At 47.1% G+C, this 27,877-nt stretch overlaps 1 protein-coding gene across 2 annotated transcripts in view; it reads left to right on the top strand.

Annotated features, from left to right (window-relative positions):
- Window positions 1–27,877, top strand: part of BTBD9 (BTB domain containing 9) — an 820,757-nt gene that overhangs the window by 787,597 nt on the left and 5,283 nt on the right. For both annotated transcript variants that reach the window (XM_050787637.1, XM_050787636.1), the window contains one exon: window positions 13,878–13,956. In XM_050787637.1, the coding sequence (XP_050643594.1) occupies window positions 13,878–13,956 (79 nt within the window). The remainder of the gene's footprint in view (window positions 1–13,877; window positions 13,957–27,877) is intronic.

The following is a 27,877-nucleotide window of genomic DNA, read 5'->3' as shown; positions in this document are numbered from 1 at the left end:
TTCATGCCATTGTTGCACAAATTCTGCATTTTGTATACTCTGGTGTAGAGCTAATCCAGCAACAGCGGCAGTGGAAGCAATTGCTACAAGTCCTATCACCGCGGTCACGACGATTCCAACCATTTTCCGACTGCGGTGGACAAGATCTTGCATAACCTTGTAAATTTGAGTAACCCCAGCAGATTCACTCCAAGTACGTGTTAAGTTTGCAGGTAGCCAGGTTTCTTTTCTGGCTCTTAGTATATATAAATCGGAATGAGACTCATTCCAATTATTATTCCACCAAGTAGTATTTATACAACTTAAGAATGTACAATTGTTGGTACAGTTAACTACCCCTGTATTATTATCCCATTTAAAAATTCCTGTCAACAACAAGTAAGGCTTTCTTACATATGCAATAACATATCTAGAACTATTTTGATGCAAAGATATATGGAAAGGGTTAGCAATATTAGTAAGATTTAAGGACATGTTTCCCGTGAAAGTGAACATTGGTTTACCAGCAGCTAGCAACTTCCAAATATGACCTTGTATTTGTGAGGTATTAGCCAAATGTGGCATAGGGAGTGATAGACCACCATCATGCCAAATAATAGTTTCATTGCCATCTGCAGAAATGCTGTGATTACCTTATGCCAATGCAGGTTGACATGGCTGAATTTAGTCTGAAAATCTCCATGTACACTCCAATCTGTAACAAGGTATTTACGACTCTTCCCTTTTACTTCTAACAACAATCGTGGCCCACTACTTCTACATCTAGTCCACTCTAGTTGGGAAACACCTCCGGACACATCAGGGATAGGGCATAAAGATAAGGTACTTGGCAGAGTTTCATTAAGTACTGCAGTATGATTATACTTAAAACTTTGAGCCACAATAATCATAGTAAAGGCAGAGATATGACTATGGTTATAGCAAACAGCCCAAGCCTCATGAGAAAACTGCAGACAATGCAGACTACCCCCAAGACATATAGGTAACCCTTCAACCCCAAATTGATATGAACTATTTACTGTGCCAGTGTCTAATTCAGGATCCTGGTTTTAAAAAGGCGATGGCATCCAAGCAGTATCATTAGTAAATACTGGGACTTCTCTGTCTCCCCAGGCCACACCTTGATATAAGGGTGGAAAAGGAATATAAGCCCAGTATGTAAATTCTCCAGCTGTTACCTGACAATTTACTACGGCCAGCATAGCCAGGAATAAAGTCAGTGGGGTTTTGGGCTGCCCAGCTTGTTGAACAACCCCTTCAGCTTTTTAACCTTTTCAGTTGTCCCCATGTCGGGGGATCTGCACGTTGAGTTCCAAAGGTGAATGTTCTCTGAGCGATCAGATTTAGCTCCTGGAATTCCTTCAGGAACTCTTCGGATCGGCTCCTCTTCGCCATGGCACTGTTTCAACCGTCGAGATGGCAACTACTCGTCTCCGGCACCTGTACGGACAAGAGCATAGCCTCGGCCCCATTGTAAAACTTTTCCTTTTAAATATTTCCCTTGTAATGAAGGATAATACACCCACAGATTACTGTTTTGCGGCTTTTCTAAAGGCTGTTGAAAATGTTTCACCGCTGCAGACTGCTGTAATTGGCACCAATGGCTGAGAAAATTTAAAGTAAAAAGGGCTTTCAGAATTTGATGTTTTGGGGAATCTCGACCATCTCCCCATTTTAGTTTTAAAAGTTGTAATTTTAAGGTAGCATTGGCTCTTTCAATAATTGCTTGACCTTGACTGTTAAATGGAATACCAGTGGAATGATGAGTATGGTATAAAGAGAGGAAGGCAGCCAATTTGCGAGAGCAATAAGCAGGGGCATTATCAGTTTTTAATTCAGCAGGGACTCCCACAACTGCAAAGCAAGTAAGTAAATGAGTAATAACAGAGTCAGCCTTTTCAGAGGGTAATGGTGTAGCCCACTGGAAATGTGACCACATATCAATAGTATGATGAACATATTTTAAACGACCAAAGGAAGGAACATAGTTACATCCATTTGCCAAATGTGATTTTGTTGAGTGCCTCGAGGATTAATACCTGGACTTAAAAAAGGTGCAATAATAGGAGCACAAGACGGGCAGGCTCTGACAATAGCTCGGGCTTGACGGCATGTTATAGAAAATCACCGTTGTAATCCTAAACTATTAGTATGATGTAGTTGGTGCTCATCCTGAGCCCGTTAGACACTGCCAATAAGTAAAGAATCAATCTGACTATTGCCAAAAGATAAAGGTCCTGGCAAAGCTGAATGAGAACGAATATGAGTGATAAAAAAGGGGGGCAGTGCGGGAAGTAAGAGTTACAAATAATAAAGAAAATAATTTTTGTAAAGGAGTTTGAGGAAATAATGGTAAAGAAATCTGAGAAATATATTTAGTTACATATACAGCATATTGGGAATCACTAACTATATTACAAGGGGTTTGAGGCCAGTCTTGTAGAACCATAAGAATGGCAAAAAGTTCTCCTTGTTGTACTAATTCAAATGGATAGTGAGAAATTTTTGAATTGTCTGAAGTCCAGTATCCAGCCTTTCCATTGCTTGAAGCATCAGTAAAAAAGGTGGGACCTTTAACTGGAGTGTAAGAGATAGGATTATATGGCAGTAAAGAATATTGTTGCAGAAAAGCAAATAATTTATTACTAGGATAATGCTGAGAAAAAGAACCAGTATACTCAGCGCAAGCCACTTGTCAACCCTTATGAATTTCCAACAGAGATTAGATAATCGGGTAATAATTTTTATAGGGTCAGCACAAAGCAACTGACGAGCTCGATGTCGTCCTTTAATAATTAATTCAGCCAATTTATCAATATATGGGTGAATTTTCTTAATGGCTTTATTAGCCAAAAACAGCCACTCCAGAATATTATTATCTTGGTGTAAAACGGCCATTGGCGAATGGGGAGTATGAAAAGGACACAACAAAAGTGGAAGATTGGGTGCAAAATAATCAAGGTGAGCTTTACTAATTCTATTTTCTACAAATGACAATTCTTCTTCTGTTACAGGGGATAAAGTCCCCATAGGTTGAATACAAGTATTTACAGCTCTAAGATCAGTTAATAAGTGCCATTTTCCCTTTTTTTTTTTTTTTTTTTTTTTTTGACAAGACAAACACAGGGGAATTCCATGCAGAAGTACTTGGTTCAATATGCCCCTCGGCCAATTGTTCCTTAACTAAATTCTTTAAAACCTTAAGTTTTTCTTTAGATAATGGCCACTGTTCCACCCAAACAGGAGTTGTAGTTCTCCACTTTAATTGTAAAGCTTGAGGCTTGGGGACAGTTTAAGGATTGTAGCCCATTTTGAACATCATATTTTTGGCAGCTGAAGAAATATGAGGAATGCTTTAAAAGACACCAAATTGTTGTAAAAAATTACGGCCCCAAAGGTTAATATTAATGGGAACAATATAAAAGAACACTTTTCCTTGTTGTCCTTCAGGTCCTACACAGCTCAGGGGCTCGACACTTTGGTAGACTATAGAAGCAGTACCTAGGCCGGATAGAGTAACCGATACTTGTTTCTCTTTCCAATGATCAGGCCATTGAGCCAAACATTATTATATACATCCGCTCCTGTGTCGACTAAGCCCTCAAAAAGTATCCCATTAATTTGCAATGAATATAAAGGTTTTTGATCAGAAACTAAAGTTTCCCAGAAAACAGTTTTCCCAGTACTACCAAAACCTCCTTGATGAGACACATCTCTAGATAAGAAAGGAAAAAAAGGCAATAAAAGCAATTGTGCAATACGTTCCCCTGCCTCTAGGTGCATACATTGTGAGACTTGTACCATAATAAGGATTTCATCAGTAAAATCAGCATCAATAATTCCTGGAACCACCATTAACCCCCGCATAGCACTGCTGCTTCGACCTAGTAAAAGTCCTACATGTCCCTTTGGCAAAGGACCACACACTCCGGTAGCCAACTTATATATTCCTCCATTAGGAGATAAAGTATAAGGTTGGACAATAGCTAGGTCAGCAGCGGCACTCTGCTTAGTGGCAGCATAAAGCTGAGAAACTGGGGTAGGGTAAGATGTCTTTAAGGAGGACTCGAGGTCATTCCTTGATGTTGTAAGCCACTGCTCACTGGGTACTGGGGTAGGCCTGCATTGTAGTTGTTGGGGCCCCAAGCCTGCGGGCCCCGGTTCCTGTTTCCCGGGAGGGGTAACAATACATTCCCACTTTTATCAGTTTTTGAACGGCATTCATTGGTCCAATGTCGGCCCTTGCCACATCGTTTACACATATCAGATGGTAACCTTTTTTTCTTTTAGAGCAGAAGAGCCTAATTTTTTCCAGCATTCCTTTTTAAAATGACCGGGTTTCCCACATTGATAGCATATACCTTGTTTAGAATTGCCTTTTAAAGCCGTAGAAAGTTCCCCAGCAAACAATTGAGCATTGTAAATAGCTCCTCCAACACCTGCACAAGCCCGAATGTATTCCGCTAAATCAACTCCACTAGCTTTTAGAGGACGCAGCAATTTTTGGCACTTGGGATTAGCACTCTCAAAAGCCAGGGTATCCAAAAGAATTTTAGCAGCAGAGCCTGAACCTACAGTCTTTAATACAGCATCTTGAAGACGGGCTACAAAATCTGGATACGGCTCAGTGGCTCCTTGTAGGATCTTTACAAAAGATAAAGAAGTTTTACCCGCTATTTTAACCTTAGTCCACGCTTTTATAAACAAAGCTTTAATCTGAGTGAGAGCAATATCATCTAGGCCTGCCTGAGCATTAAGAGTGGTGTATTGTCCTGAACCCGTAAGCTGCTCTTCAGTAGGTCCTGGGGGATTTTGGGTAGCATTTTTTCTAGCTTGTACTCTTGCTTCCTCCCACCACCAACTTTTTAATTGAAGCCATTGCGAACAATCAAGGACAGCCTGTCCCAACGTTTCCCAGTCAATAGGAATCATCATATGTTCTAAAGAGAAGGAATCGAGAAGGCCAAGAACAAACGGTGACTGAGGTCCATAATTAGCATTTCTTTCAAAAATTTAAATTGTAGGGCTGTAAAAGTCACATTTTGGCCACCGTTTGGGAACTGAGCATTGGGGCCGAAAGCAGCCCATGTTATTGGGAATAAATCTAATTCCTCGAAATCATCCTTTTCCTTCGAGTCCTTCTTTTCTCCTACAGGAGGAAGAGGCACAGAGAAAACCTGACCCGACATAGGCAAAGAGGTTGGAGGTGGAGGCAAAGGGAAATCCTTTTCCAAAAGAGCAGAAGGGAAGGTAACAGGGAAGGCTCGTGGCGGAGAGATAGGAGAAACAGGAGCAGCGGTACCTTGCAATTTTAACAACTGTTGTAACATCTCTAAAATACGCTGCAAATCAGAATTTCCTTTAGATGAAGGAGGCATTAGCTCTTTTTCCAATTCCTTGTCCTCAACAACCGGGGTGTAAATATGTTCCTCTCTAGGATCATTCCTCTCTAAAGCTTCAGATGCCTCACCTCCTGTGGCAGTATCGCCACGCTCCGAGTCAGTTTCAAGTAACTCTAATGCCTGAGTAATGGAACTACACAAAGTCCACAAAGTCAGAGGCATCGTTTGCCCTCGCTGATGAGCTTGACACAGGACTTTATCCACTTGTAACCATTCCTTTCGATTTAACTGCACTTTGGTTTGATATTGAAACCAATAACAATGTTGTTCAACATGGGCAAACAATCACTTCAAAGTCTTATGTTCCTTAACTAACTTCTACTCCTATAGACATCAACAGTCCCTGGAGTAACCGCAAATATTCAGAGGCCAGAGAGGTGGAATTCCCCATAATTTTCCCGTGGGTCCCCCTTTCTTTATTTACCTCCTCAGGGTGTTCCCCCTCCGGTTCCTTGCTCTTGTGGAGCCACGGACCCTGCTCACTGTGCCAGATGTTGGGGTCCGCGTGTTTCCTAAACAAAGGAATGAACACACAAGACAACACAAGACAAGACAAACATGGCAGCCGCCTCGAATGGCGCGCTCTGCTTTATTTTATACAGTCGTTTGTGGAATGTTGCCAAGTCACAAGACACATTGTTGTTTTTCTGACCTTTCCCTGACTTTCTGGATTTTCAAGATGTTTACACATAAACAAGCCCCCAGGATCTGCTGTTAGCAGCTGGCTCCTTAGTCCTCCCTGTAAACAGGGAAGGATTGCCTTGCTTCGTTTGCAAGAGCAGGACTTATGGGGAACGCCCTGCTTCGTTTGCGAGAGCAGGACTTATCGGGAACACCCTGTTTGTGAGCATGTAGTCCTCTACAGATATAGGGGCTTAAGTCTATAAACTTCCCTCTGAGTACTGCTTTTGCAGTTTTTTTGCAGGTTTTGGTCTATTTTGTTTTTATTTTCATTTGTTTCCCTGGAGAGGGCAGTGCCACCTTCAGTGACAGTGGCCTAGGCCTGCGGGTGGGAAATGTCCGTGGTGCTCTTACCTCAGCCTGTGCTCTGGTAGCCAGCACCTTGGTTGCCCCTCAGCCCTGGGTGCATAGCCTGTGCACATCTAAGCCCTGAGGACAGCAGGCCATGCTTCTCCTGACCTCAGGTCCAGCTCCACAGGGCTCCAGGACAGTGTGCAGTCTGTAGGGGTGGGCCCTAAAATAGAGCTTTGTTAGTGCCTCCACCCCAAGGTGGAGGACCCATGGTCACCCCTGCCTACATTTTAGGGGCAGCAGCCCAGGCTTTTCTTGCCATCATTCCCTTTTAAATGTTAGGCATTGTGAAAGCTGGCTGGAAGCTTCCAGTATACGGATGGGTTTGTGGGCTTCATTGAGGGCCAGGCAGGGATTAGACATTTCACTGGGATACCCCTGCCCAGCACACTGGTGCTTTCTGTGCCTTCTCCCTGGGATGCTCTTTCAGATCTGTGTGGCCGTGTCCTCCAGTTGTGTAGGTGTTAGCTCATTTGTCACCTTACTGAAGAGACCTTCCCTAAATATGTTAACTAAAGCAATGCCTTCCTCCCAGTCTACTTAACACTCTTTTGTGTTTCTCCATAGCCCCTTTTTAACACTGATAAATTTGTTTTTTTGTGGGTTTTTTTTTTTTTTTTTTTCTGTCTCCTTCCCATTAGAACATGAGCTCTTTGAGGCCAGGGACTTTGTTGTATGCTAAATCCTCAAGGTCTAAAAATGGGCTTATTCCATAGTAAGGACTTGATTGATATTTATGGAAGAAAGGAGAGAGGGACAGAGAGAGGGAAGGTCGTACAGTATCTGTAACTCTTTCCTCTTGGGCCAGTCAGCAGCTCCCGAAAGAGACTCTGCAGTCTCCTGCCTGGGATTTAAGACTATATCACAGTGGCCTGAAAGCCAAGGGAGGGAAGGGAACTGGGGGGGTCTCACCATCTGGGATATGACTTCCATGTAACTCCTTTGCTCTCAGCTGCTACAGGATTCTACCCTCTGCTGTGCCTAGGGCCCTGGAGTTCAGATCTTCTCTGTTCATGATCTCCAGAGGGAAATGTGTGTCTCCTATCAAGGTGAAGGGATGGTTGTCCCCACTATGCAGGAAGGAGGGGAAGGGATTTGAGAAGTGCACCTGCTCCTTTTTCCTTCTTTCAACCAGTCTTCCTGGTTCAGCCCCCTGCACACCTCCACCCTCAAAAGTAGCTGGTCACTTGAGGACCTGAGCCTTTCTAGGGTTCTGTGGTGTGAATCCACTTGCTTTCTGTGTGCCTTCTCTCTGAGGTGCCGATACAGAGAGATGGTTACACCTCCTCATTCTTCCTCTTTGTTTTGTGGTCATGCATGTGTTTGCATGTATTAATTAATTAATATATAACACATATATTTGATGGGAAACATATTTCTTTACTGCCCTTTTAGTGGAGAGAATGCAGACTATGCCATGTGTTGAGTTTGCTGTGTTTACTTGCCAGTCTGGCCCTGGCCAAATACTTTCCTGTCTCTGCCGCCCCAGTATTCAGCAGGTCTGCTGCAGGAAAGTTCTGATATGTGCTTTCTCTTTATAGCATGTGCAGTAGAGTCACATAACTTTCCAGATTCAAGCAGACTAGGCACCCTCACCCTTGCCACAGGATCCTGAATCTCCAGAGGAGGCAGATCAAGGCTCAGGACAGAGAGCTGCTCTCTACTGAGCACTATAGTCACCCTTTCTCTCATCACTTATGGGCCTGTGCAGTGTCCTTGTCATCCAGAACCACTCACGCAAACCCTGCCCTTGCTGATGGCAACTGTACATTCCTCCCACCCGGTGGCTCTCCTGTCCTCTGCTTCCTTCCGATGGTGACACAGCTGGCTGGAGCCAGCAGCACCACCTGCCAGATCCACACTGCTACTGCAGGACCAACTCCACTTTCCCCCTAATTTTTATATTTGTAATTTAGCTAGTTCCATCTCTGGCAAATTCCTGCCCACCTGAACACAGACACTGTTTTAATCCCTTTCTCCTCTTCTGTCTCTTTCTTTTTATTTATTTCAATAAATACATAAGAGAATGTTTAAAATACATAAGAGAATAAAAATAATATAACATTTCCTCACATACTTATGCCCAGAATTGACCATATTTAATATTTTTTGCATATACTTCAAGTCTTCTTTATTTTAATCAAAGAAATGAAACATTCTAGTTAGTGTTGAAATCTCCTTTGTTCCCCATCAGCAGTCCCAGTCCTCGCCCTCTCCTCAGAGAACAATCACTGTCATGAATTTAGCATCTATCCTTCCAGAATATTTCACACTATTTTACAGACCTGTATGTTTTCCTGAGTCACGCATACAGTTTAGTGTGTGTAATCCCATATTGTACATATTGTCCTCTAACGTGCTTTTGAGCAAGCCTTCTGTTTGAGATCTTTTTCCATACTGATCTTTTTGTAGAGAGAGCACCTGCTGAGCCTCTTTTCTTTCCAGTTTGCCATATGTGTGAATGTAAAGATGTGAGAGTAATAGCCAACAGTTAATTTGCTTTCACCACGTGCCATGCTCTTTGTGTTTTCTCCTTGAGTCCTCACAACCCCAGATGGTAAGTACTGTTCCCACCCCTGCTTCACTTGGGAAACGGAGACTTTAGCGGATGATCACTTACCTGAGGCCACCTTATGATCCGCTCGTGTGTATGATCCGTATGGTTCTGGCCACTGGGATTTCTGGCCCCGGAGTCATGACACAAACACATAAATGAGGTGTCAGTAATGTTCTGGGAGCCAGCAAAATAAAACCCAGGGGACAGTGACTAGTCAGTGCCTTGGCCTCTGGATTGGTGTCTTCATCTTGCCCTTTGGTGGAAAGAACCTCAGCTCACAGTCGTTAAATCTGGCTTCTGTTGCTGACTGTATCCTGACAGCTCTAGGATGTCACACAGATTACTTCTCTTTGCCTCAGTTTCCTCGCCTCTGATGGGATTCAGATTGCCTGACTGCCTACCTAAAAGATGGTGTTGGGAACCAAATGAGATAGATCACGACTCTAAGACACTTTGTAAACCACTCAGTGGTGTGTGGATGGGAAAGGCTTTTAGGATGACAAACTTGGCCCGTTTTTTAACTTTCCCTATTAACAGACCGCCTACCATGTTCCAGCTACATCCCCATGATTTCATTTGCATTACAGAATTTAATCCTCATTCCTCAAGCAGCAGCTTTAGAAAGATTGTTTTAAATCCCTTGTTTATCTGGCTTGCTTAATTACTACTCTGGCAACAATATCTCTTTTTTTCCTTTTTTAAACTTCATATACATAGTATTTTAGCTTCATTATGGGTTAAATTGAGTTTTGTGGGTGGGCCTGGGCACCCTCTCAAAATTTATAGCCTTATTTCTATGGAAAAATTGTTTCCAAGCATCAAACAACCAACTACAAGGCAAGTTTTGGAACACCACCGGTTTATAAGTTGGGACCACTGTACTGTTTGCATTGTTCTCTAATGAGTTTGTGGAAGGAGAGCTAATCTCCCTGGTGAGATTACACACTTCTTAAGGAAGGGGCACTACATCTTGCACGTCCTCCATAACACCCAGCAGGTGCCAAGTGCAAGGATGTATTCAAAACATACTTGTTTAATTCTTCCAAAGCCCAGCTTCTTGTCTGCCTCCAAGACATGGGGGCTGATGGGAGTCGCCTTGGGTGCTCCAAGAACCTCTGTGGTAATCATTGAATCATATACTGTCAAACCTGACAACTCACAGATGAGGCCCAGAAACACAGTGTGTCTTGTCCAGACTCATTGGCTGAATGTAATTATAGTAGTAGTAACACTATCAACTATTTTTTTTTTTTTTTAGTGTTTAATGTATGCCAATACTTTTCTAGATGTTTTACATTTGTTAATGTACTTCATCTTTACCCAAAAAATTTAGGTAGTTATTCCTATTATTCCCATGTTACAGATGAAAGACTGCAGCCTGGAGAGGTTAAGCAACTTGCTTAAGGTCCTAGAGCTGTTAAAAGCACAAAATAAAGATTCAAACACTGGCAGCCAGGGTCCAGGGCCCATGCTCTCCACCCCTGTGCCACATTGCCCCGAGTCCTGAGAGACCAGGAGGAAAGCCTGCCGTCTTGACTGTTGCCCATGGTCCTCTCCACTGGAGTACTTGGCATAATAATGCAACGCTGGAATTCTCACTGGCTCCATGCCATGTGATCTGTATTATTAAGTCCTCGGACAATAGGCAAGATAGGTACGTTGTCTACTGCTTAAATGGAGTATACATTCTACGAAGTTCAAACAGTACAGAACAGCACCAAAGTAAACTAAATGGCTCTTGAAATTCTTCCATCCAAAGCTAAAATCCGGACCAACATTTTAGCAAGCATTCTTACAGACACCTATGTTTTAATACATGTGTGTATAGTTCTGCACTTGTGTACATGGTGAAGAATAAACAAAAGATAAAAAATTTAAAAAGTAAATAAGTTTAAAATTTTTATTAAATAAAAAAATAATTAAAATTTAAAAATAATACCTATGTGTATAGAGACATATTTACAATTGGACATAATTGGGATCTCATTCTACATGTGTTTCTGCGAGCAGGTGACCGGTGTTATTTCTGTTAGCATTGCTTAAATGAGGAAAGTAGACTCAGGGGAGGGTAACAGTCCATCCAGTCAGAGCCAGTATGGGGTTGGGACTTCAATCCTGTGTGGGTTTTTTGTTTTTATTAAGCTGTTTTGTTTTTATTAAGACCACAGTTATTTTTTGACATTCATTGTTCCTGTTCAAACACCTTCCTCTAAGCGCCCAGCCCTGGCTCTGAACTGGGCAGGCTGCCATGCCTCTAGTGGTCTGTTGTCTTTCCTGCACATTTTGCCTACTGGAGAAGAGATTCTGAGTGCCTGGTGAGCTGGAATATTTATGCAGCTATCAATAAAGCCCAATAAACATGGCAGCCAAGCTTCTGCATTGACTAAACAATGCTGGCGTTTTTTGGCCCTGTGAAATCTCAGCCGAGGCAGCTCCTTTGAGGTTTCACAGTGATTGCAAATGTGGCACAGTCGTGGTGGTGACCACTCCAGTGCCACCTTGTCATTTCCCCTTCCAGCAGCCGTGGCAAGTTATTCTGAAGAAGTTCCGGGGAAATGGAATCTGATGGGGAGAGAGAGATGCTCATTTCCTCGTCCTAACCAGCTTCCCTTACTACTGATACTTTGGTCTTGGAATTGGTATCCAGCTCTGCTGAAAATGAAATCATATATTCAACTCTCAGGCTGAAGTCCAGTGTGATTAGATATTAATGCAGTGTAATGGAGGATTGGTATTAAATTGAGACCTTCTGATCTCCTCAAATGTTCCCTCCCGCTCAGGCTGCTACCCTGCCAGCCCTGCCTCCCCTGCCTCCCCAGGCAGAAGCAAGGGCAGTGGGGCCAGAAGCCTGGCATAGGGAGAGGGGAGTGGAGGCAAGAGGAGCAGCAAGGGAGAGGGGAGGGAGACCCAGGTTCAGGCCGGCTCTGCCCAGGATGGCTGCCAGCAAGACCTCACTGCCTGGGTTCCTTGAACCTCCTCTGCATCATGGAGGGAGGAGTACGTGGGACCACAGGGCCATGATTCTGGGCCTGCCTTCACTCTCAGAGCTACACACATGTTGTTGAGGACCAAGAGCTTCCAACTGTCCAGAATCACTTGGATATTTGACAGGCATCGAGCTACAAGGCTGAGAAGAACAAAATCTTTGCTCAGTTTCTTCCACTCCTGCCACCTCCCTATGCCAGTCCTTTTTGTGAAACTGTGACTGGAACCTAATAGCTGTCACCAGCTACTGTCACTCATCCTATTTCTGTTTCTCTTTCCTGGAGGCGTGGCCTGAGAAGCAGCCAGTGGGCCAGCTTTAGTGTACTCTTTAGCTTCCTTTAGGGACAGGGATGGGACTCTGATGTCCCAGTGTGAACCTTGGCCAGGGGCCGCTCCCTTCACTTCCCCCCACCTGCTGGAGGAAGGACATGAGTGTGTGGTCAGTTCCACTGCTTGGCTGGCAAAAGAGAGCTAGGCCTGTGGAAACCACACAGGGTCTTGCAGGACCCCTACCTGGCCCACGGGCTGCATCCCATCTAGCAGACCCTCCAAAAGAGCTGGGGGTCTGGGAGGACAGCAGTCGCTCACCAAGAAAATAGGGCACCAGCACAAGCCCTGGGCATGGTCAGATGGCGTCACTTTCATGTATGAATAATAGCATTTTTACGGAGAGAGTGATTTTTCTAACTCTGTTTCCAGAACACTGGTTTCAGGGGCACAGACTTTGCACACAAGATGGTAATGACTTTTTAATGACCTTAAGGGGACGGGTGTCCAGGCGGCAGTGAATCAATCTCAGTGGGAGGTTCATAGTGAGAGGGAAGATGGAACACCTGAAACCAAAGGGGGAAAGCAAACTGCAAATACATAGATATTTTCTTTGCTAACATTACTTGGTAATTAGACAATTACAGGAAACAGCTTCCCAGCAGCTGGCATTTCCACTGTGAGAGCGGAGGAGGGATGGCATCAACTGTGAACTCCTCACATTTATTACAGAAAATATGATTGGAGTTTACAGTCGTGGGTGCCGTGCACTCCTCCGGTACATTCTGATGAGCTGCTGAGCATTCAGCCAAGAGCAAAACTCCTCCTCTCAGGGTCCGCTCAGGCCTGCTCTGCCAAGTCTTCAATGAGCTGGCCTGGCCCGTGCCGATCAATGAGGAACTGCCTTTAAAATATCGGGGATGCTTTGGAAACCACCCAGACGGAGCCAGGCCAGTCTTGAGAATAGATGGTGTGGGGGGTGGCATTTTGGAAGCAGGGAAAGGCGGGGGTAGAGGCCTGTGGAGAACTTGCCAAAACCCCCATGTGCCATCACTCACGTGGTGGGGTCAGAGGGTAGTGCAGGACCCCCGCTGCCCCAACCCAAGTGCTGGAACTCCGCAGCCCTCCCACATCCCTGCCCTCTTCAAAACTCTCCTCCTCCCAGAAGCCTCCCGTGCTGAGTAACTGCTCCCCCTCAGATGCGTGTCTGACGAATGACTGAGGTCATTCTGCCAACAGCCCTGAGGCGGGCCCCATCATGGCCCCATTTTATAGATGGGGAAATGTATTTATGAACTCCTGCCACCGTGATTACATCTCTTTGTCCACACTCTTGTCCTAATGAGCCTGGTCTGCACTTTGTGCTTGTTTATGGAGGGCTTTGTAAGAACCCTAAGTGACCTTCACAGATGGGGAGGAGTGCCTTCTGTGATGGGGTTGTAAGCTTCTGAATAGGGACACTGTGTATGTCCCGCCTCTCTCAGCCATACATTAGGTGCAGCCCTGCCCCCAGCCCCTCCTACAGTGCAAGTCTCCGAGGACAGGAAGCCCTCCCTCAGTGGACATGACTTCATCAGCCACACTGTCAGTTAACTGCACCGTCTAACCAGGCAAATGGTTGTTTCCTCTCCCAGGTCCTGGCAGTCAGTGAGTTTTGAAAGGCAGCCTGCCTCCTTCATCCGTATCGTTGGGACACACAACACAGCAAATGAGGTAAGGGTCTCTTTTCATGAGAGGTGCCATGAGATTTCCTGATATACAGGTAAATGCAACCTCCTGAGTTAAGTGGAATTGTTTGTTCTGCCTGCTAATGGCCTGTTGTTCAGACAGCTTGGTAAGGAGAAAGTCCTGGAATTGCACAGTGGGGATATCATTATCATTTTTTCATATCTCTTCACTGGCAAATGAAAGCCAGCTCCTATTGCTTTGCTAATTTCTACAGCTCTCTGTGGAATCGGCCAACCACAGACGCCTTGAGAGGTCAAACACCTCATCCCTTGTCTCTTGAGTCCTCAGCCCTCCCAAATGACAGCAATTGTGTGAGGTTCCTTGCCCCTCTGAGCATGGTGTCTAGCAGGCGGCCGTGCTGCTGACCTGTCACTCCCTTGCTGTTTCATCGCCACACTGTGTCAAGCGTGTACCTCCAAAGAACCGCTGGTTTAAGAGAGGCAGCAGAGGGAATGATGGGTCGAAATGCAAGAGGTACATGAGAAACATAAAAGTAGTAACATTTCTGCAATTCTACTTTTCCATGATCTTTCTCAGATTTATGCAGGATTGGCTCTATGGTGTGCCACCACGACAGTCGCATGGGACCCAGTACATGAGGTTTAATGCTCTGTGGCACCATCTTGAAATGCTTAGGGTCTTTTTACCTTTGAACTGTGTTTTATAAATGAAGCTCCACAGCACAGTGGAACACACACCAGGACCTTGGAGCCTCAGCCCACACGCAATCCCGCCTCCTGCCCCTTCCCACCTTCCTGCCATGAGCTCTCAGCCACCCACTCCCTGAGCCAGGATGCCTGGGTTCTGCTTGGCCTGCCCCCCCCCATCTCACGCATGATCACTGCCCTCTCCACCCCCAGCAGGGGCCCTGGCACAGGGATGGACGGGACCAGAGTCTGGTGTGAGTCCTGAGCTCAAGTCACAGAATAGGGCCCTGGGTGCCCGTGAGGGGCTACAGTGGCTGGGGGTGGGGGGGGGGGCAGTCCCTGTGCCCGAGGTAGCACATCATTAAGTAGCAAATGATAACTAGCGTGACAGCTTGAGAGAGAGAGACCCTAGATGAAAGCAGAAAGGTTTCTTTGTGCTTTTTGAACACAGGGCTCCTCGTTTCCGTCCAGCAAATGGGCCCTGTGCTCAGGATTCATGCATTGTCTTTATGGAATTAAAATTTCCCCAGAACACATCAAGGTGTTTCTGGCACTTCAAGCATTTATAAATGTGAAAATATTGTGATAATTTAAATTCATTTTGGCTTTGTATTTATTTAGAATAAAAATGGTCCACATCTACAATGTGTTTCTTGCAGAGAGGAGCTTGTAAACAGAAACCTGGAACTTTTCCTCTTGCCTCTTTATTTCAAAACAAACCTGAAAACTATAAAAGTAAACCAACTGATGTTTTCTAAAGAAAAATTTGAGAATTATAAACACCAGGTCATAAACAATTGAAATTTTTACATAGTAACATATTGAAATCGAATGAACTATGTTTCATTTGCAGTTCTTGCTTTTTATACAGTGCATCCCCCCCAAAATTTTAGACTGGTTTTTTTCTTTAATTCCTAAATGGAACTCTGAAATTTTGTATTACAACAGAAGGAATTCTCAAGTCAGAAAAGGCTAAGAAGCAGCAAGGCGAGTCTGCTCAGAGCCTTCTTCTAGGGCTGCCCTCAGTCCCAAACCTGTTTCCTCAGTGACCAAGGAAGAAGAAAAGCATCTTGGACATTTTTTTTTCAAAGCTATTCTAGATGACGAATGATTTCCCATTACAGAGCTCTGAAGTTGGAGTGTAAGACCTCTCTTTCATGATGAGTTTCCCAAAAATATCTGTGCAAGGGGCCCCGACCACTTTGGTGGAGATTGGACCAGCCATTTTAAATGGGTTGGATAGTAGGTCACTAGTTAACTTGTAATCCATCCCATTTGGCTAGTGAATAACTTGCTCAGTTGTCTTTTTGAATCAGTTATTGATCAGGGGGAAAAAAGCCTCAAAGTAGTGTTGCCAACTGGGAAACTTTTTTTTTTTAAAGACAGAATCTCACTCTGTCACCCAGGCTGGAGTACAGTGGCGCAATCTCAGCTCACTGCAACCTCTGCCCCTGCATTCAAGTGATTCCCTTGCCTCAGCCTCCCAAGTAGCTGGGATTACAGGTGCCTGCCACCACACCCATCCAATTTTTGTGTTTTTTTTTTTTTTGGTAGAGACAGGTTTTACCATGTTGGCCAGGCTGGTCTCGAACTCCTGACCTCAGGTGATCCACCTGCCTCAGCCTCCCAAAGTGTTAGGATTACAGGCATGAGCCAGCCACCATGCTGGGCCAGGAAACATCTTAAGTCATAAAATACATAATGACAGGATCTCATTCTCAGAGCACACAAAAAGGCACAATAAGCCAGGTGCGTTGGCTCACACCTGTAATCCCAGCACTTTGGGAGGCTGAGGCCACAGGTTCGCTTGAGCCCAGGAATTCAAGACCAACTTGGGTAACATAGTGAGACCTTGTCTCTACTTTAAAAAAAAAAAAAAAAAGGCCAGGCGTGGTGGCTCACACCTGTAATCCCAGCACTTTTGAAGGCCAAGGCAGGTGGATCACTTGAGGCCAGAAGTTCGAGACCAGCCCAGCTAACATGGTAAACCCCATCTCTGCTTAAAATACAAAAATTAGCCGGACATGGTGGGACATGCCTGTAATCCCAGCTACATGGGAGGCTGAGGCAAGAGGATCGCTTGAACCCAGGAGGCCAAGGTTGCAGTGAGCCAAGATCGTGCCACTGTACTCCAGACTCAGCAACAGAACGAGGCTCCATCTCAAAAAAAAAAAAAAAAAAAAAAAGCAAGAAAAAAAGAAAACCAATTAGCAGGCACAGTGGTATGCACCTACATGTAGTCCCAGTTACCCAGGAAGCTGAGGCTGGAGGATGGCTTGAGCCCAGGAGTTCAAGGCTGCAGTGAGCTATGATTATACCACTGCATTCCAGCCCTGGGCAACAGAGTGAGACCCTGACTCAAAAAACAAAAAATGTACAATAAAGCTGAACTTTACTGGGCATCAAGAATATAGCAAACCTCAGAGAATGCTCTTTACTGCAGCATACTGGGTTCTGGGACATTATTTGAAAAAAGTCTTAACAGAGAACAGTGGAAATGTGTGTAAGCCAGTATGGCAAAGTTCAGAGGCATGAGGGACAGGGGTCACATCAGGGAAGGAGGATGACTTGGGCTGGTCAGGCAGGATTCCTGGGAGAGACGGCTCTAGAGGACATGACCGCATGGACGCGAGCACTTCATGGAGCTGGGGAAGGCGGCAGCATAGGACAGGAGGCTGGAGATGAGTGTGCGGCACCACCCTGATTCACAGTCCCATGGGAGCCAGAACTGTGCCATCAGAAACAGGGGTCAGGGCACCTCCCTCACTACGGAGCGTGGCCTGGAGGGCAGAGGATGCAGGGTTTCCTCCGTCTGTCCCTACTTATTTGCTAAGTAACATCAGCAGCTGTCTCTGCTGGCTATTCCACTGGCTAAAGTAGCACATTGATTTCTCACAGTCCCGGAGGCTGGGAGTCTGAGGTGAGGGTGCCAGCAGGCTCTGGTTCTTGGTGAGGGCCGTCTTCTGGGTTCTGTCCTCACACGGCCTTCTTTGGTGTGTGCACTTCCACGAGAGAGGGAGAGAGGGCGCAGGCACAAGCGCTCAGTCTCTTTTCCTATAAGGACACCAATCCCATCATGGGGGCTCCACCCTCATGACCTCTGCTGAACCTGATCACTTCCCAAAGGCCCCACTTCCATCCCATTCCATTAGGGGTCAGGACTTCCACAGAGGAATTTGGGAGGGACACAAGCATCAGTCCATAACAGTGGCCTTCGTTTTGTTCAGAGCCAGAGAAACACTGTGTCCCTTTAGCTACTCCGTGTTTGTGAACCCAGAGACTTTGTGCTAGCTTCAAAGACTATCGATGGAGTTGGTCTATGGCGTGGAAAGGTCTGTCTGTGCACGTACGATACAGGGAAATCTGGGTGAACAAACACTGCCGAATGGCGCAGGTCGGCCTGTCTTCTGCAGGTGCTTCCCCATAGAGAGAGGGGCAGGCAGAGCAGGGACTGGTAGGGAAGCGCAGCATGGAGGCTCCTGTGAAGAGCATTCAAGAGAAGACGGTGGCTGGGCAGTTCGGCAGAAGGCGGGAAGTGGCCTGGACAGTGTGTAAGTAGCAGCTAGCAGAGCGGCCGGCTGTTTAGAGAAACCTGAAGTCGTTTTGGGGGGCAGGAGCCCAGTGAGTTGGGCTCTGCACAGTGACCATGGAAACTGCCCCGAACTCCAAACGCCCGGACGGCTGCTGGAATAGGAGAAGGCAGACAGCAGGCAGTGCGTGGAAGCAGGCCCCCCGGGCTGGCCTGTCTGAACTAAGGCGGACTGGGATTTCTTGCCCGCTGTAGGTGTGTATCTGTCTTGCTCCAGTCGGCCAGGCCTTCCTGCATCCAAACGCTCAGCCTCCGTCTGCTGCATGCTAATTTTCCCCGCTTCCCTCCGATCCCGCTTCCCTGCGATCCGTCCAGCTCTCAGGCGACCATGGCCTCGGTAGTCTGTGAGTTTAGATTTCTTGATCACCTGCTCTGGCACGCTTCTGATTTTCTGTGGCATTCCGTCCCTCTCCTCTGGGAAGTGCACGTCTGCTACTGGCATCTGTCTCTCATCTTCCTTTGTGAGCACTGCAGCAACGAATTCATTTAATTTTTTAGCTACGTTTACAACTTCTGTCAATAAATTCCCCCAGTGCTTACCGCTTAAAGACTCCAGCACTTCCTTCTGTGACCCCCGTTCCTTGTGTACTCAGCATCATCCTTATCATTTATCTTAACTCCTCAGAGCACTCCACTTTCACTCCCCCAGTGTGTGCCTCTGTCGTCCTCTGCTGCCTGCTCGCCTGGCTCTGGACGCTCCCCTGTGCTTGGCCCAGTGCTCACGCCTGTCTCTTCTTCACCCTCGAACGCTTCCCCCCACTCTTTTGTCTTCCTCCCATGCTCAGCACTAGATGGCAGACGATGTTGGTGTGTCTTTCAGCACATCCACCCTCCGCTTCCATTGTTTCCACGCACCTGATTCTCCCTACTGCCTGTGGCCAAGGAGGTCCTTCTCGACCATTTCCTCCGTCACTTTATGGTGGTCTCCGGTGCCAGCTTAGCAAGCTCTTGGTCATTCCTGTGTGGTTGCCCACCTGCCTTCAATGCTAATCAACTCTGAGCCACTGGGGAGACAGACGCTGCTCCTCTTCTAAGTCTCCTGTGTCTAAAATAAACTGGACCTTGTCAACAACATTACAAACATCGAGGGAATCTTTAGTTTCAGCCCCCAAAACTGTGCTCAGAACCGCACTGGTTCTGATGTGCGGGGTCTCCAGCAACTCTTCCATTTCATGTTATTAATTACCTGAGCAAATAACAAAGGCACATACCTACCTCCTTAAAGAAACCCAGCTGGGAGTAAATAAAATCAAGTCTATGCACCCATGAAAATCAGTCAGTGGTATTCAAGAAATAGAAGTTATGCCTGTTTCTTTTTATGGCTTTTATGAAAACGTGGGTTTGAAAGTTCTGGAGTGATTTTTTTCTCAGTACGCAGGGAGCTCAGGGGCCCACAAGCAGTCTTGAGGGTTAAAAAGGACTGTAGGGAAAGGAAACTCTGCAAGGTGTTCGGAAAGACAGGGCTTCTGCTCACAAGAACCTACATGAAAGCTTTTACCAAGTCAATAACAGAAACTGAGGATGGTATTGACAGGCTTTAGGCAGCTCTCAGGTTCCATTTTACCTACTGAATCTATATAGTGAGGAGGGAGGCTGTGTTAGATTCATCTTTGTATCCCTGGCACCTAGCATGGTGCCTGGCACATGTAAGCACAGAGGACCTGTTAGCTGAATGAATGGGTGAGTGATCTGATCTGTACACCCATCTCTCCCTCTCCCAGTCAATCAAAGAAAGCAATAAAGGAAAAGATGTAATAAACCAACTTTTCATTATCGAGAGGCCGTGGCATTCCAAGACAGAGTTTCTGTAGTCATATGGAGGATTTTCTTAAACCAGAAACATTTGTAAATGGAAAAGTATGTGCACCAGATATCTCAGCATCTCCTAGCTTAGGACCCTTATAATAATAATCATTAGTATTAATTACAATAATAGTAGCTAGTATTTGCTGAGCACTTACTGTGTGCCAGGTTCTCTTCCAGCCCTTTATTACATGATTTAATCCTCATATATGAAGTAGGTTCCACTCACCCTCATTTTAAAGATGAGGAAACTCAATACTAAGTGTTGGCAAAATTGTGGAGAAGTGGGCAGTTCTCCTCCGGTGCTGTGGGCGGATGGACTGACCCTGTCACTCTGGAGAAGAGTTTGGCGTTTTGTCCTAAAGGAGCGTGTGCACACATTCACCCATTGGCTGAGCGTTCACTTCCATTCCTATGTGTATCCTCCGACAAAGCTCTTGTACCAGGTTAGGAGGCAAGAGTGAGGATGCTTTCACCGCAGCCTTGTTCATTCTGAACCCAACGGGACACCACGTCCATCCACAGAGGATGGATGAGCAAAGCACAGCATCTCATACAATGTAGGTGGATGAACATAACAGCGTGTTGAAGGACAGAAGCCAGACACCAAAGAATATGTATACTAGGATTACATTCATGGAAACTTCCAAAGCAGGCAAAGTTTAACTATAACATTCATGCATACACAAGTGATAAAACTGCTAAGAAAAAGAAGGCAAGGGGATGAATCTTATCTGAGCCAGAATTGGGGTTTCCTCAGTGAGGGGGAGGCACCACTTTTTCTTGCCCCACATGGTATTTTTATGGGAAAACTATGCCTTATAGCATACAGTTTTGGCAGTAAAAAGTTTGGTTTTAAGCAAAGAGGCAACTGAGGCTGAAGACATTAACTAATTTGTACGAGATCACCCCAGTTTTGAGTGGCAGAATCAGAATGTGAATCCAGGCAGTCTGCGTCTCCCACAAAGGCATAATAGATGGCAAGGTGCAAAATGAGCCCAGCTGCACCCCGGCTCAGAACTCTATGAGTCAAGCATTAATAAGCAGGTGGCTCTGAGCATGCTGTGTGCACCAGTTTGTGCTAGATCTTGGGGAGAAACTGAGGCAGGACCCTTCCTTAAGGGGATGGCAGCTGCACCACCTGATAGAAAGGAATCCCCTTAAAAAGCCCCTCCACTCTGGGTGAGGTTTCCAATGGCTCTACCTGATTGATGGTGGAGACATCAGTGAATGAAAACAGCAGCCAGCCCTGAAGGAGGAGGGTGAGTTCTGATCTGTAAAATGGATCTAGTGATCCTGGCCCTTGGATTTTGGGAGCTATGAATGAGTTTATGTCTTATAAACATAAGGACCCGGGAGGGTGGGAGGTTGCAGACCACTCTGCATGCTGCCGCTTCTTATCCAGGGAGAGTGATCAGCCCATGAGCGTGTCAGAGGAGCATCTGCAGGAGCCGACAGCAGGACAGAAAGTCTGCAAGTGGCTGCTTGAGCTGCCCTCCAGGACCACTCAGCTCAGGGCCTAGAGCGAGGCAAAATTTATTTACGGGCTTCGGCCAGGCCAGTGAGTGGCTCTGGGCTCCCATGCCACCCGTTCCCATAGCAACATGGGGCTCTAGTGGAAAAAAAACAAAACAAGGAAATAGACTCTTAAAAAAAAGAAAGAAATGCTCCTTCCTGGCATGGTGATAATTATTTCCCAGGTCCCGCCGCCCAGGTCTGATTCCACTCTCTCTGGCTCCCCGAGGACTTCCCCTGCAGCATCCTCCAGAGGACCATCATCTCAGCCCAGAAGCACTTCAAAGCAGTCACATGCTGGCTGCAGGGCCTGAACTCCCAGTGGGCCAGCAGCAGCATGAAGCAGACGTCCCAGTGGCAGAGCGCAGAGAGAGCAAATGGAGAAGCAGGCCCCTCCCAACAAAAGCTCCTGGTCTGCAGAGAGCACCAGTTCCAGCCTTCAGACTCCACTTCTGTGCGGGAGAGCACCTGGCCCTCCAGGGGCTTCATGTCCCAGCAACTGGAAATGGATGCCCACAAAGAAAACCTGCTTGGGAATAGAAATAATGGAAACAAACTTAGGTTTCAGATGGCAGCACAGAGGCCCTGTATGATGTATGCCAGGTACTGGGCCAGAGAGGAGGCAGTACAGGGACAGCCGGGACAGTCAGGCCCAGCGGGTAGCCGGGCACCTGTGAATCTGCATAATAGTCCTAGCAGGAGGCTCTGACTGGGTCCCCACCACACTGCAGTTCTTGGGAGCAGAGACTGTGCTGTGGCATCTTTGTGTCCTCAGCACCCAGCCCAGTGCCTAGCACACGGTAACCCCTCCATACATCAGACCACGGGCCAGAGCCCTGGTGCAGGATTCCAAGGGGAATGAGCTCTCAGAATCACTGTGACAGCCTGAAGCCAGATCAAAGAGTAACTGAAGATGGCACCAAGGCTGTGACTGCCGTGCCCTGGAGAATGGCAGAGCTCTGATGGTTGTAAGAGGCTGTGGAAGCATTCGGTTGCACAGAAATATAGGCTAGAGGAGAGGCAGTGAAAGCTGAGCCATCCAAACAAAAACTTGGATTTAAGGATTATACCTGCAGATAATGATCAAAGCCAGGTGCCTCAGAAGAGCCAGGCTAAGAAGAAAGGGGCTCAGAGGCTCTAGAAGCTGGCTCCACGAAGCAGCACTGGGCAGGCAGGGAGGCGGAGGATGCACTGAGGAGGGCGAGCAGTGAGTGGAAGGAAGGGAGAGGGCCTCGGCACTGGTGCCAGCTTCACCTCCAGCCAGCTGTGTGGCCCCAGTGTCATTTCACCTCCCTGCCTCTCAGGACACTTCCTTTGAAATGAGGAGAGTAAGCTAGATCTTAAAGCTTCCTTCCCAGTAACACAGGAAAAAAGGCAGAAAAATATTTAGTTTGTTTCATAATTATAAAAGAAGACCTTTTGTGGGCCTCTTTATGTTTAAATGTTTGTTATGAAAGATTTTATTGGAAAAAAGAGAGGAAAAGCAGGACAACATTGAGCACATGTGGTTGTTTCAGACCCTGCGCAATCCTTAGACCTGTCGTACTGGAGCAGCAATAATTCTCCATCCTCAATTGGCCTGGGAGAAAGTGCCCCCAGACTTGGGCAGATGAGTACCCAGGAGCCTCCCAGCAGTGAGACGCATGAAAACCGCAGCTTGTGAGGGTCCCAGGGGTGATGCTGGAAGCCTCCACGCAGCTGGAGCCCTTTGAGACAGAAGGTACATGAGGAGCCTGGTCACACAGTGAAGAACCGCCCAGGCAGCTGGGGACGCATGGGCCAGCCCTGTGGGGAGAGCAGGGCCATGGCCAGGCTCTCTTGGTGCCTGTCCAGTGTGGGAAGGGGGCCCTGGTGAGGCCAAATCTACCAGGTGGGGAGATTCAGGCATCCCAGAAGCCTGCAAACAAGAACACTTCCCTTTTTTTGTTTCTTAGTTTAAAAAAAAAAAATAATAATAACCGAAAGATACCTCTACCACTGTGTGGCCGAATCCACTGAGACAAGAGTAACTCTCTCCCTGGAACTCTGGGGTGTACACACGTAAAAAACAGGGCAGGAATTCCAGGGCTGCCTAGAGTTAGTTGTATGGATCGGAAAGGCTCTTCTTCCAGAACCTTCCAAGCATCAGCGTTCCAGTTATCTGTGGGTATCCTGGCCTATGTGAATATGAGAAAAGGATGTTGTAAAGTTTTTTAAAGAAGTTGTTGCACTGTCACCCAGAAACTTACTTCTATACCTAGTAGGGATAAGTACTGGTGCAAAAATATTTGGGTATCCTATCACCCTAAGCAATACTGAAAATTTGTTGCTCACAATTTGGAAATGTCTCCCTATGAAGTAATTCCTGGTTTTGTTTTTTGTTGTGTGTGTGTGTTTGTTTGTGAGACTCTGGCTGGAGTGCAGCGGTATGATCTCGGCTCACTACAACCTCCGCTTTCCACATTCAAGCAATTCTCCTGCCTTAGCCTCCCAAGCAGCCAGGATTACAGGCGCGCACTACCACACCTGATTACTTTTTATATTTTTAGTAGAGACGGGGTTTTGACATGTTGGCCAGGCTGGTCTCGAACTCTTGACCTCAAGTGATCCATCTCCCTCAGCCTCCCAAAGTGCTGTGATTACAAGGTGTGAGCCACCGTGCCTGGCCCCTATGAAATGATTCCTTAACTGAAAACAATGTGTTGGGCTCTTCAGATGCACATAAAAAACCATGGTTTATAAAAAGGGATATTTTTTTGGAGGCACTCGTCTTCATTTTTAAAGGAACAAAAACAAAACATCTCCGAGGTCTGTAGATGGGCTGTTAACTTCTTCTCTGCGGCGAGCATGACAGAGGTGTTAATGCTGACCATCGTCAGGATCTGTTATGTCACTGAGCGCTGGGTGGGCGTGTGATGCCACCACACCAGCCACTGTGAAAGGGAAATAGGGGATCTTTAGGGGAGCGCAAGTTAGAAGCCATGGCTTTGCATCTGACTTGTGGACAGACATCATTAGGTAGGTGTCTGTTTTATAAAGATTTGTCAGCTTGCCTTTGTAAGTTGAAAGCTTGGATCCGAAATCCTGTTTGCATTGGTTGGCATGAAAGCAGTCTGTGGAAATTACTCAGGAGGAACCAGGAAAGCAAGGCAGAGTCATTGATCAACATTTATTAAATTTCCCCAATTTCTGCCGCAGTTCACAGCGGACCCTTAGGCCAACTTGGGAAAACTAGCAAAGGCTTCTGCTTTTAAAAACCTTGAAAATGTGTCAAGCAAATAGTGCTTAGGGAATCCCTCTAATGAGAGGCAGCAGCCACCAGCCAGCTGAGGAATTAGCCTGGTCACCAAGAAGGGGCTAGCACATTTGTGTACATCCTGTCCCGGGTTCATGGAGAAAAGAACACCCAGGCTCTCTCCAGTGTGTTGTGAATTACGGCTCCCAGAGAGGCAAGGCAAAGTGATCATAAACAGCAGCTACAGAAAAGGACACGCGATTGTGACTGGGGCTGTGTCGGATTCATACACACGACCACATTCCAAATTAGCCGGCTTCCCTCGGGGGAGAGATCCAGAGGCCATTGAAGACGGTTCAGCGAAGGTGCCCCTTTGCGAGCAGCGGCAATCAAACAGGCTAATGGGATACATGATTGCTGAAAAGGGGAAGGGAGAATGATGCGGCGGCCGGAGTAATGGTTTTGCATAAATCATAGTGCAGCTCTGCCCAGTATGCCTCAGCCACTTTTGGTCACATCCTTTCCAAGAGGTATTGCAGTCTTGGGAAAGGTTGGAGAAAAGAAATTGAATCACATGAGCTTCTGAGCAAAGAGAGACTCAGAGCAAAGAGAGACTCAGAACTTGGCTGTTCCACCTCGAGGGAGGCCCAAAGGTGCCCGGTGGAAAGAAGTGGGCTGAGGAGCTTGGGGTTACGGTGGGATGAAGGGAGCCACTTGCCCAGTATTTCCAGATTTCCCTCCACCGTGGCAGTGATGACTTCCTCCAAGCTGCCATCACCCTCCTCCAGCTCCTGTGTATAAAAAGCACTGCCGCCTCCCTTCCCTCACACTCCTCTCCAAGGGCCGGAGGCAGCTTCACGCCCAGCCCCAGCAGCGTGGCCACCAGTGAAGGTGCCAGTTTCCCCACAACAGGCTTGCTGTTCACTACTGCTCCCAAGAACAGAATTGGGACCACCCACAGACCCCCCCCCATGCCCATTTGCATTGCATGCAAATCTGAGGATTTCTGGGGTCCCAGGAGAAGTAACCCCAGCCTCGTACACGTTGATGGGCATCTGAGTGGTCTAGGAGCTGGCTGGGGGTTGGCTTACACAGTTGCCACATTTGGCTGAAGGCTGCTAGGCTTAAACCATCAACAGAGATGACTGAGCCAGGCACACTGCTCCATAGAGGGGTGACCAGAGTGAATTGCAGACAGGCTGCCAGGAGTGAGGTGCCAGGGCCCAGATCTTTATGTGGAAATCTTCTCGTTCCCTTTGCCTCCCAACCCCTCAGGACCTCACCTGTGCACACCTTCCTCTCTGCAGCCTGCCCTGACCTCTCTTCCAGGCAGAATCAGTTTCTCCCTCGCCTCTGATATATGGAATGTTACTGACCCCATGCTGGTAGAATTGTTTGTGTGAGGCAGGCATGTTGATACAGTGGAAAGGTCCAGGCTTAAGGGATGCACAGCCCTGAGGTTCATTCCCAGCCTGCCCACTCGCCATTTGCAGAAGAGTGAACACAGGTCCCAGCACAGAGGTGCCTCTGCCCCCATCTGCCCGAGAGGTCCTGAGGGCAGGGGCCGCACTGTGGGCGCACCTGCTGGAGTCTGCACTCAGTGAAATCATCGCAGGGAAAGGGTCTGTGAGAGTCCTTGGCATGAGTGCAGGTCTGCGCTGCTGTGCCGGGAGCCCCGGACCTGCTGCTGGCCACCTTCTGTAGCACCACAGTATGCCTGTCCCCGTCCCTTCCAGGGAACCCCGACAGTCACTGTGGGGCCCTTTTCTTTTCTTTATCAATCTCATCTAGTCTGTTACCAGATTCTGTTCTTTCTTAATTTGAAAATGATTCCTTCCTATTGCTTCCAAATTGCTAAATCAGGGGATTCCAAGGTTTAAAGGTTTGTTGTCATCTAGTTTTTTAAAATACTTGTTATTTGAATTTGTCGCCACAAACGTATATTCCTTTTTAAATAACTTTTTTAGTTTAAGAAAGATTCGTTTTTAAAGAGTCTCCTAGGCTGGGCGTGGTAGTTCACACCTGTAATCCCAGCACTTTGGGAGGCCGAGGTGGGCGGATCACAAGGTCAAGAAATCGAAACTATCCTGGCCAACATGGTGAAACCCCGTCTCTACTAAAAATACAAAAATTAGCTGGGTGTGGTGGCAGATGCCTGGAGTCCCAGCTACTTAGGAGGCTGAGGCAGGAGAATCACTTGAACCTGGGAGGCGGAGGTTGCAGCGAGCTGAGATAGCGCCCCTGCATCCTAGCCTGGCGACAGAGCGAGACTCTGTCTCATAAATAAATAAATAGTCTCCTTTGTCCAAGAGTATCAGGATCCCTGCCCAGCTCCAGGCCAGGCCCTCACCCTATCCCATTGGGTGTGGCCCCTGCTCCCACCCTTCCAACCCACACCCTGCTGCTCCCAGGCCCTCCTTGCTCTGTCGCCACGAGAACCTGTGTAGTTCTTCCTGTTTTCCTTCCACACCAAGTCCCCCCTTCTCCATCCTCTCTAGCTTGGCTGCCTCTTCCTTCCAGACTCACCTCAGATGTCTCCTCCCCCAGGAAGCCTTCCCTGACTCCCTACCTGGCTGGGTCCCACTCCTCTATGCCCCTGGGGCTCCTTCTCCCTGGCTTATGTGACTGCTGGCCTCACTGGACTGTACACACTCTGAGGGCAGCTGGGACCTCGCCCAGTCAGGCACGTAGGAGGTGCTTCATGCTTGTGGTATGTGTGTACCTCCTGACCCTGCTTACGCGTGCAGCGTCATCCTCTGGCCGTGTCTGCTGCATATGTGACGCTCATCCTGTGCTCTGTTTGTGTGCAGAGGCTGTTCCCTCCCCACCTGTCACCTATAGCTTGCCCACTCCCACCCATGGCATGCTCTGCCTCTTCACCCGCCTATCCATTTGTAAAAACACTCTTTTTTCACTTAGAATCTTCGCCACACAGTTTGTGATATAATACAGTTAACTCCTGCCTGTGTATTGCCTTTGAATCTGGCAGCACCTGCGTGGCCTCGTGGAGATGCTCAGGGAGACTGCACTTGCACTTCATTTAGTTGGGATTCTGGGGCCACAGACTGGGACGCAGCTCTGAGATGGCCCCAGTTACTTACAGAGCCACAGGGAGCTCAGTCAGGCAATTAAGGCCTA

This window comes from Macaca thibetana, chromosome 4 (assembly GCF_024542745.1).
Source record: "Macaca thibetana thibetana isolate TM-01 chromosome 4, ASM2454274v1, whole genome shotgun sequence".
In the NCBI taxonomy this organism is placed as follows: domain Eukaryota; kingdom Metazoa; phylum Chordata; class Mammalia; order Primates; family Cercopithecidae; genus Macaca; species Macaca thibetana.
The sequence above is the reverse complement of the archived record's forward strand: the minus strand, read 5'-3'. Positions and strand labels throughout refer to the sequence as shown.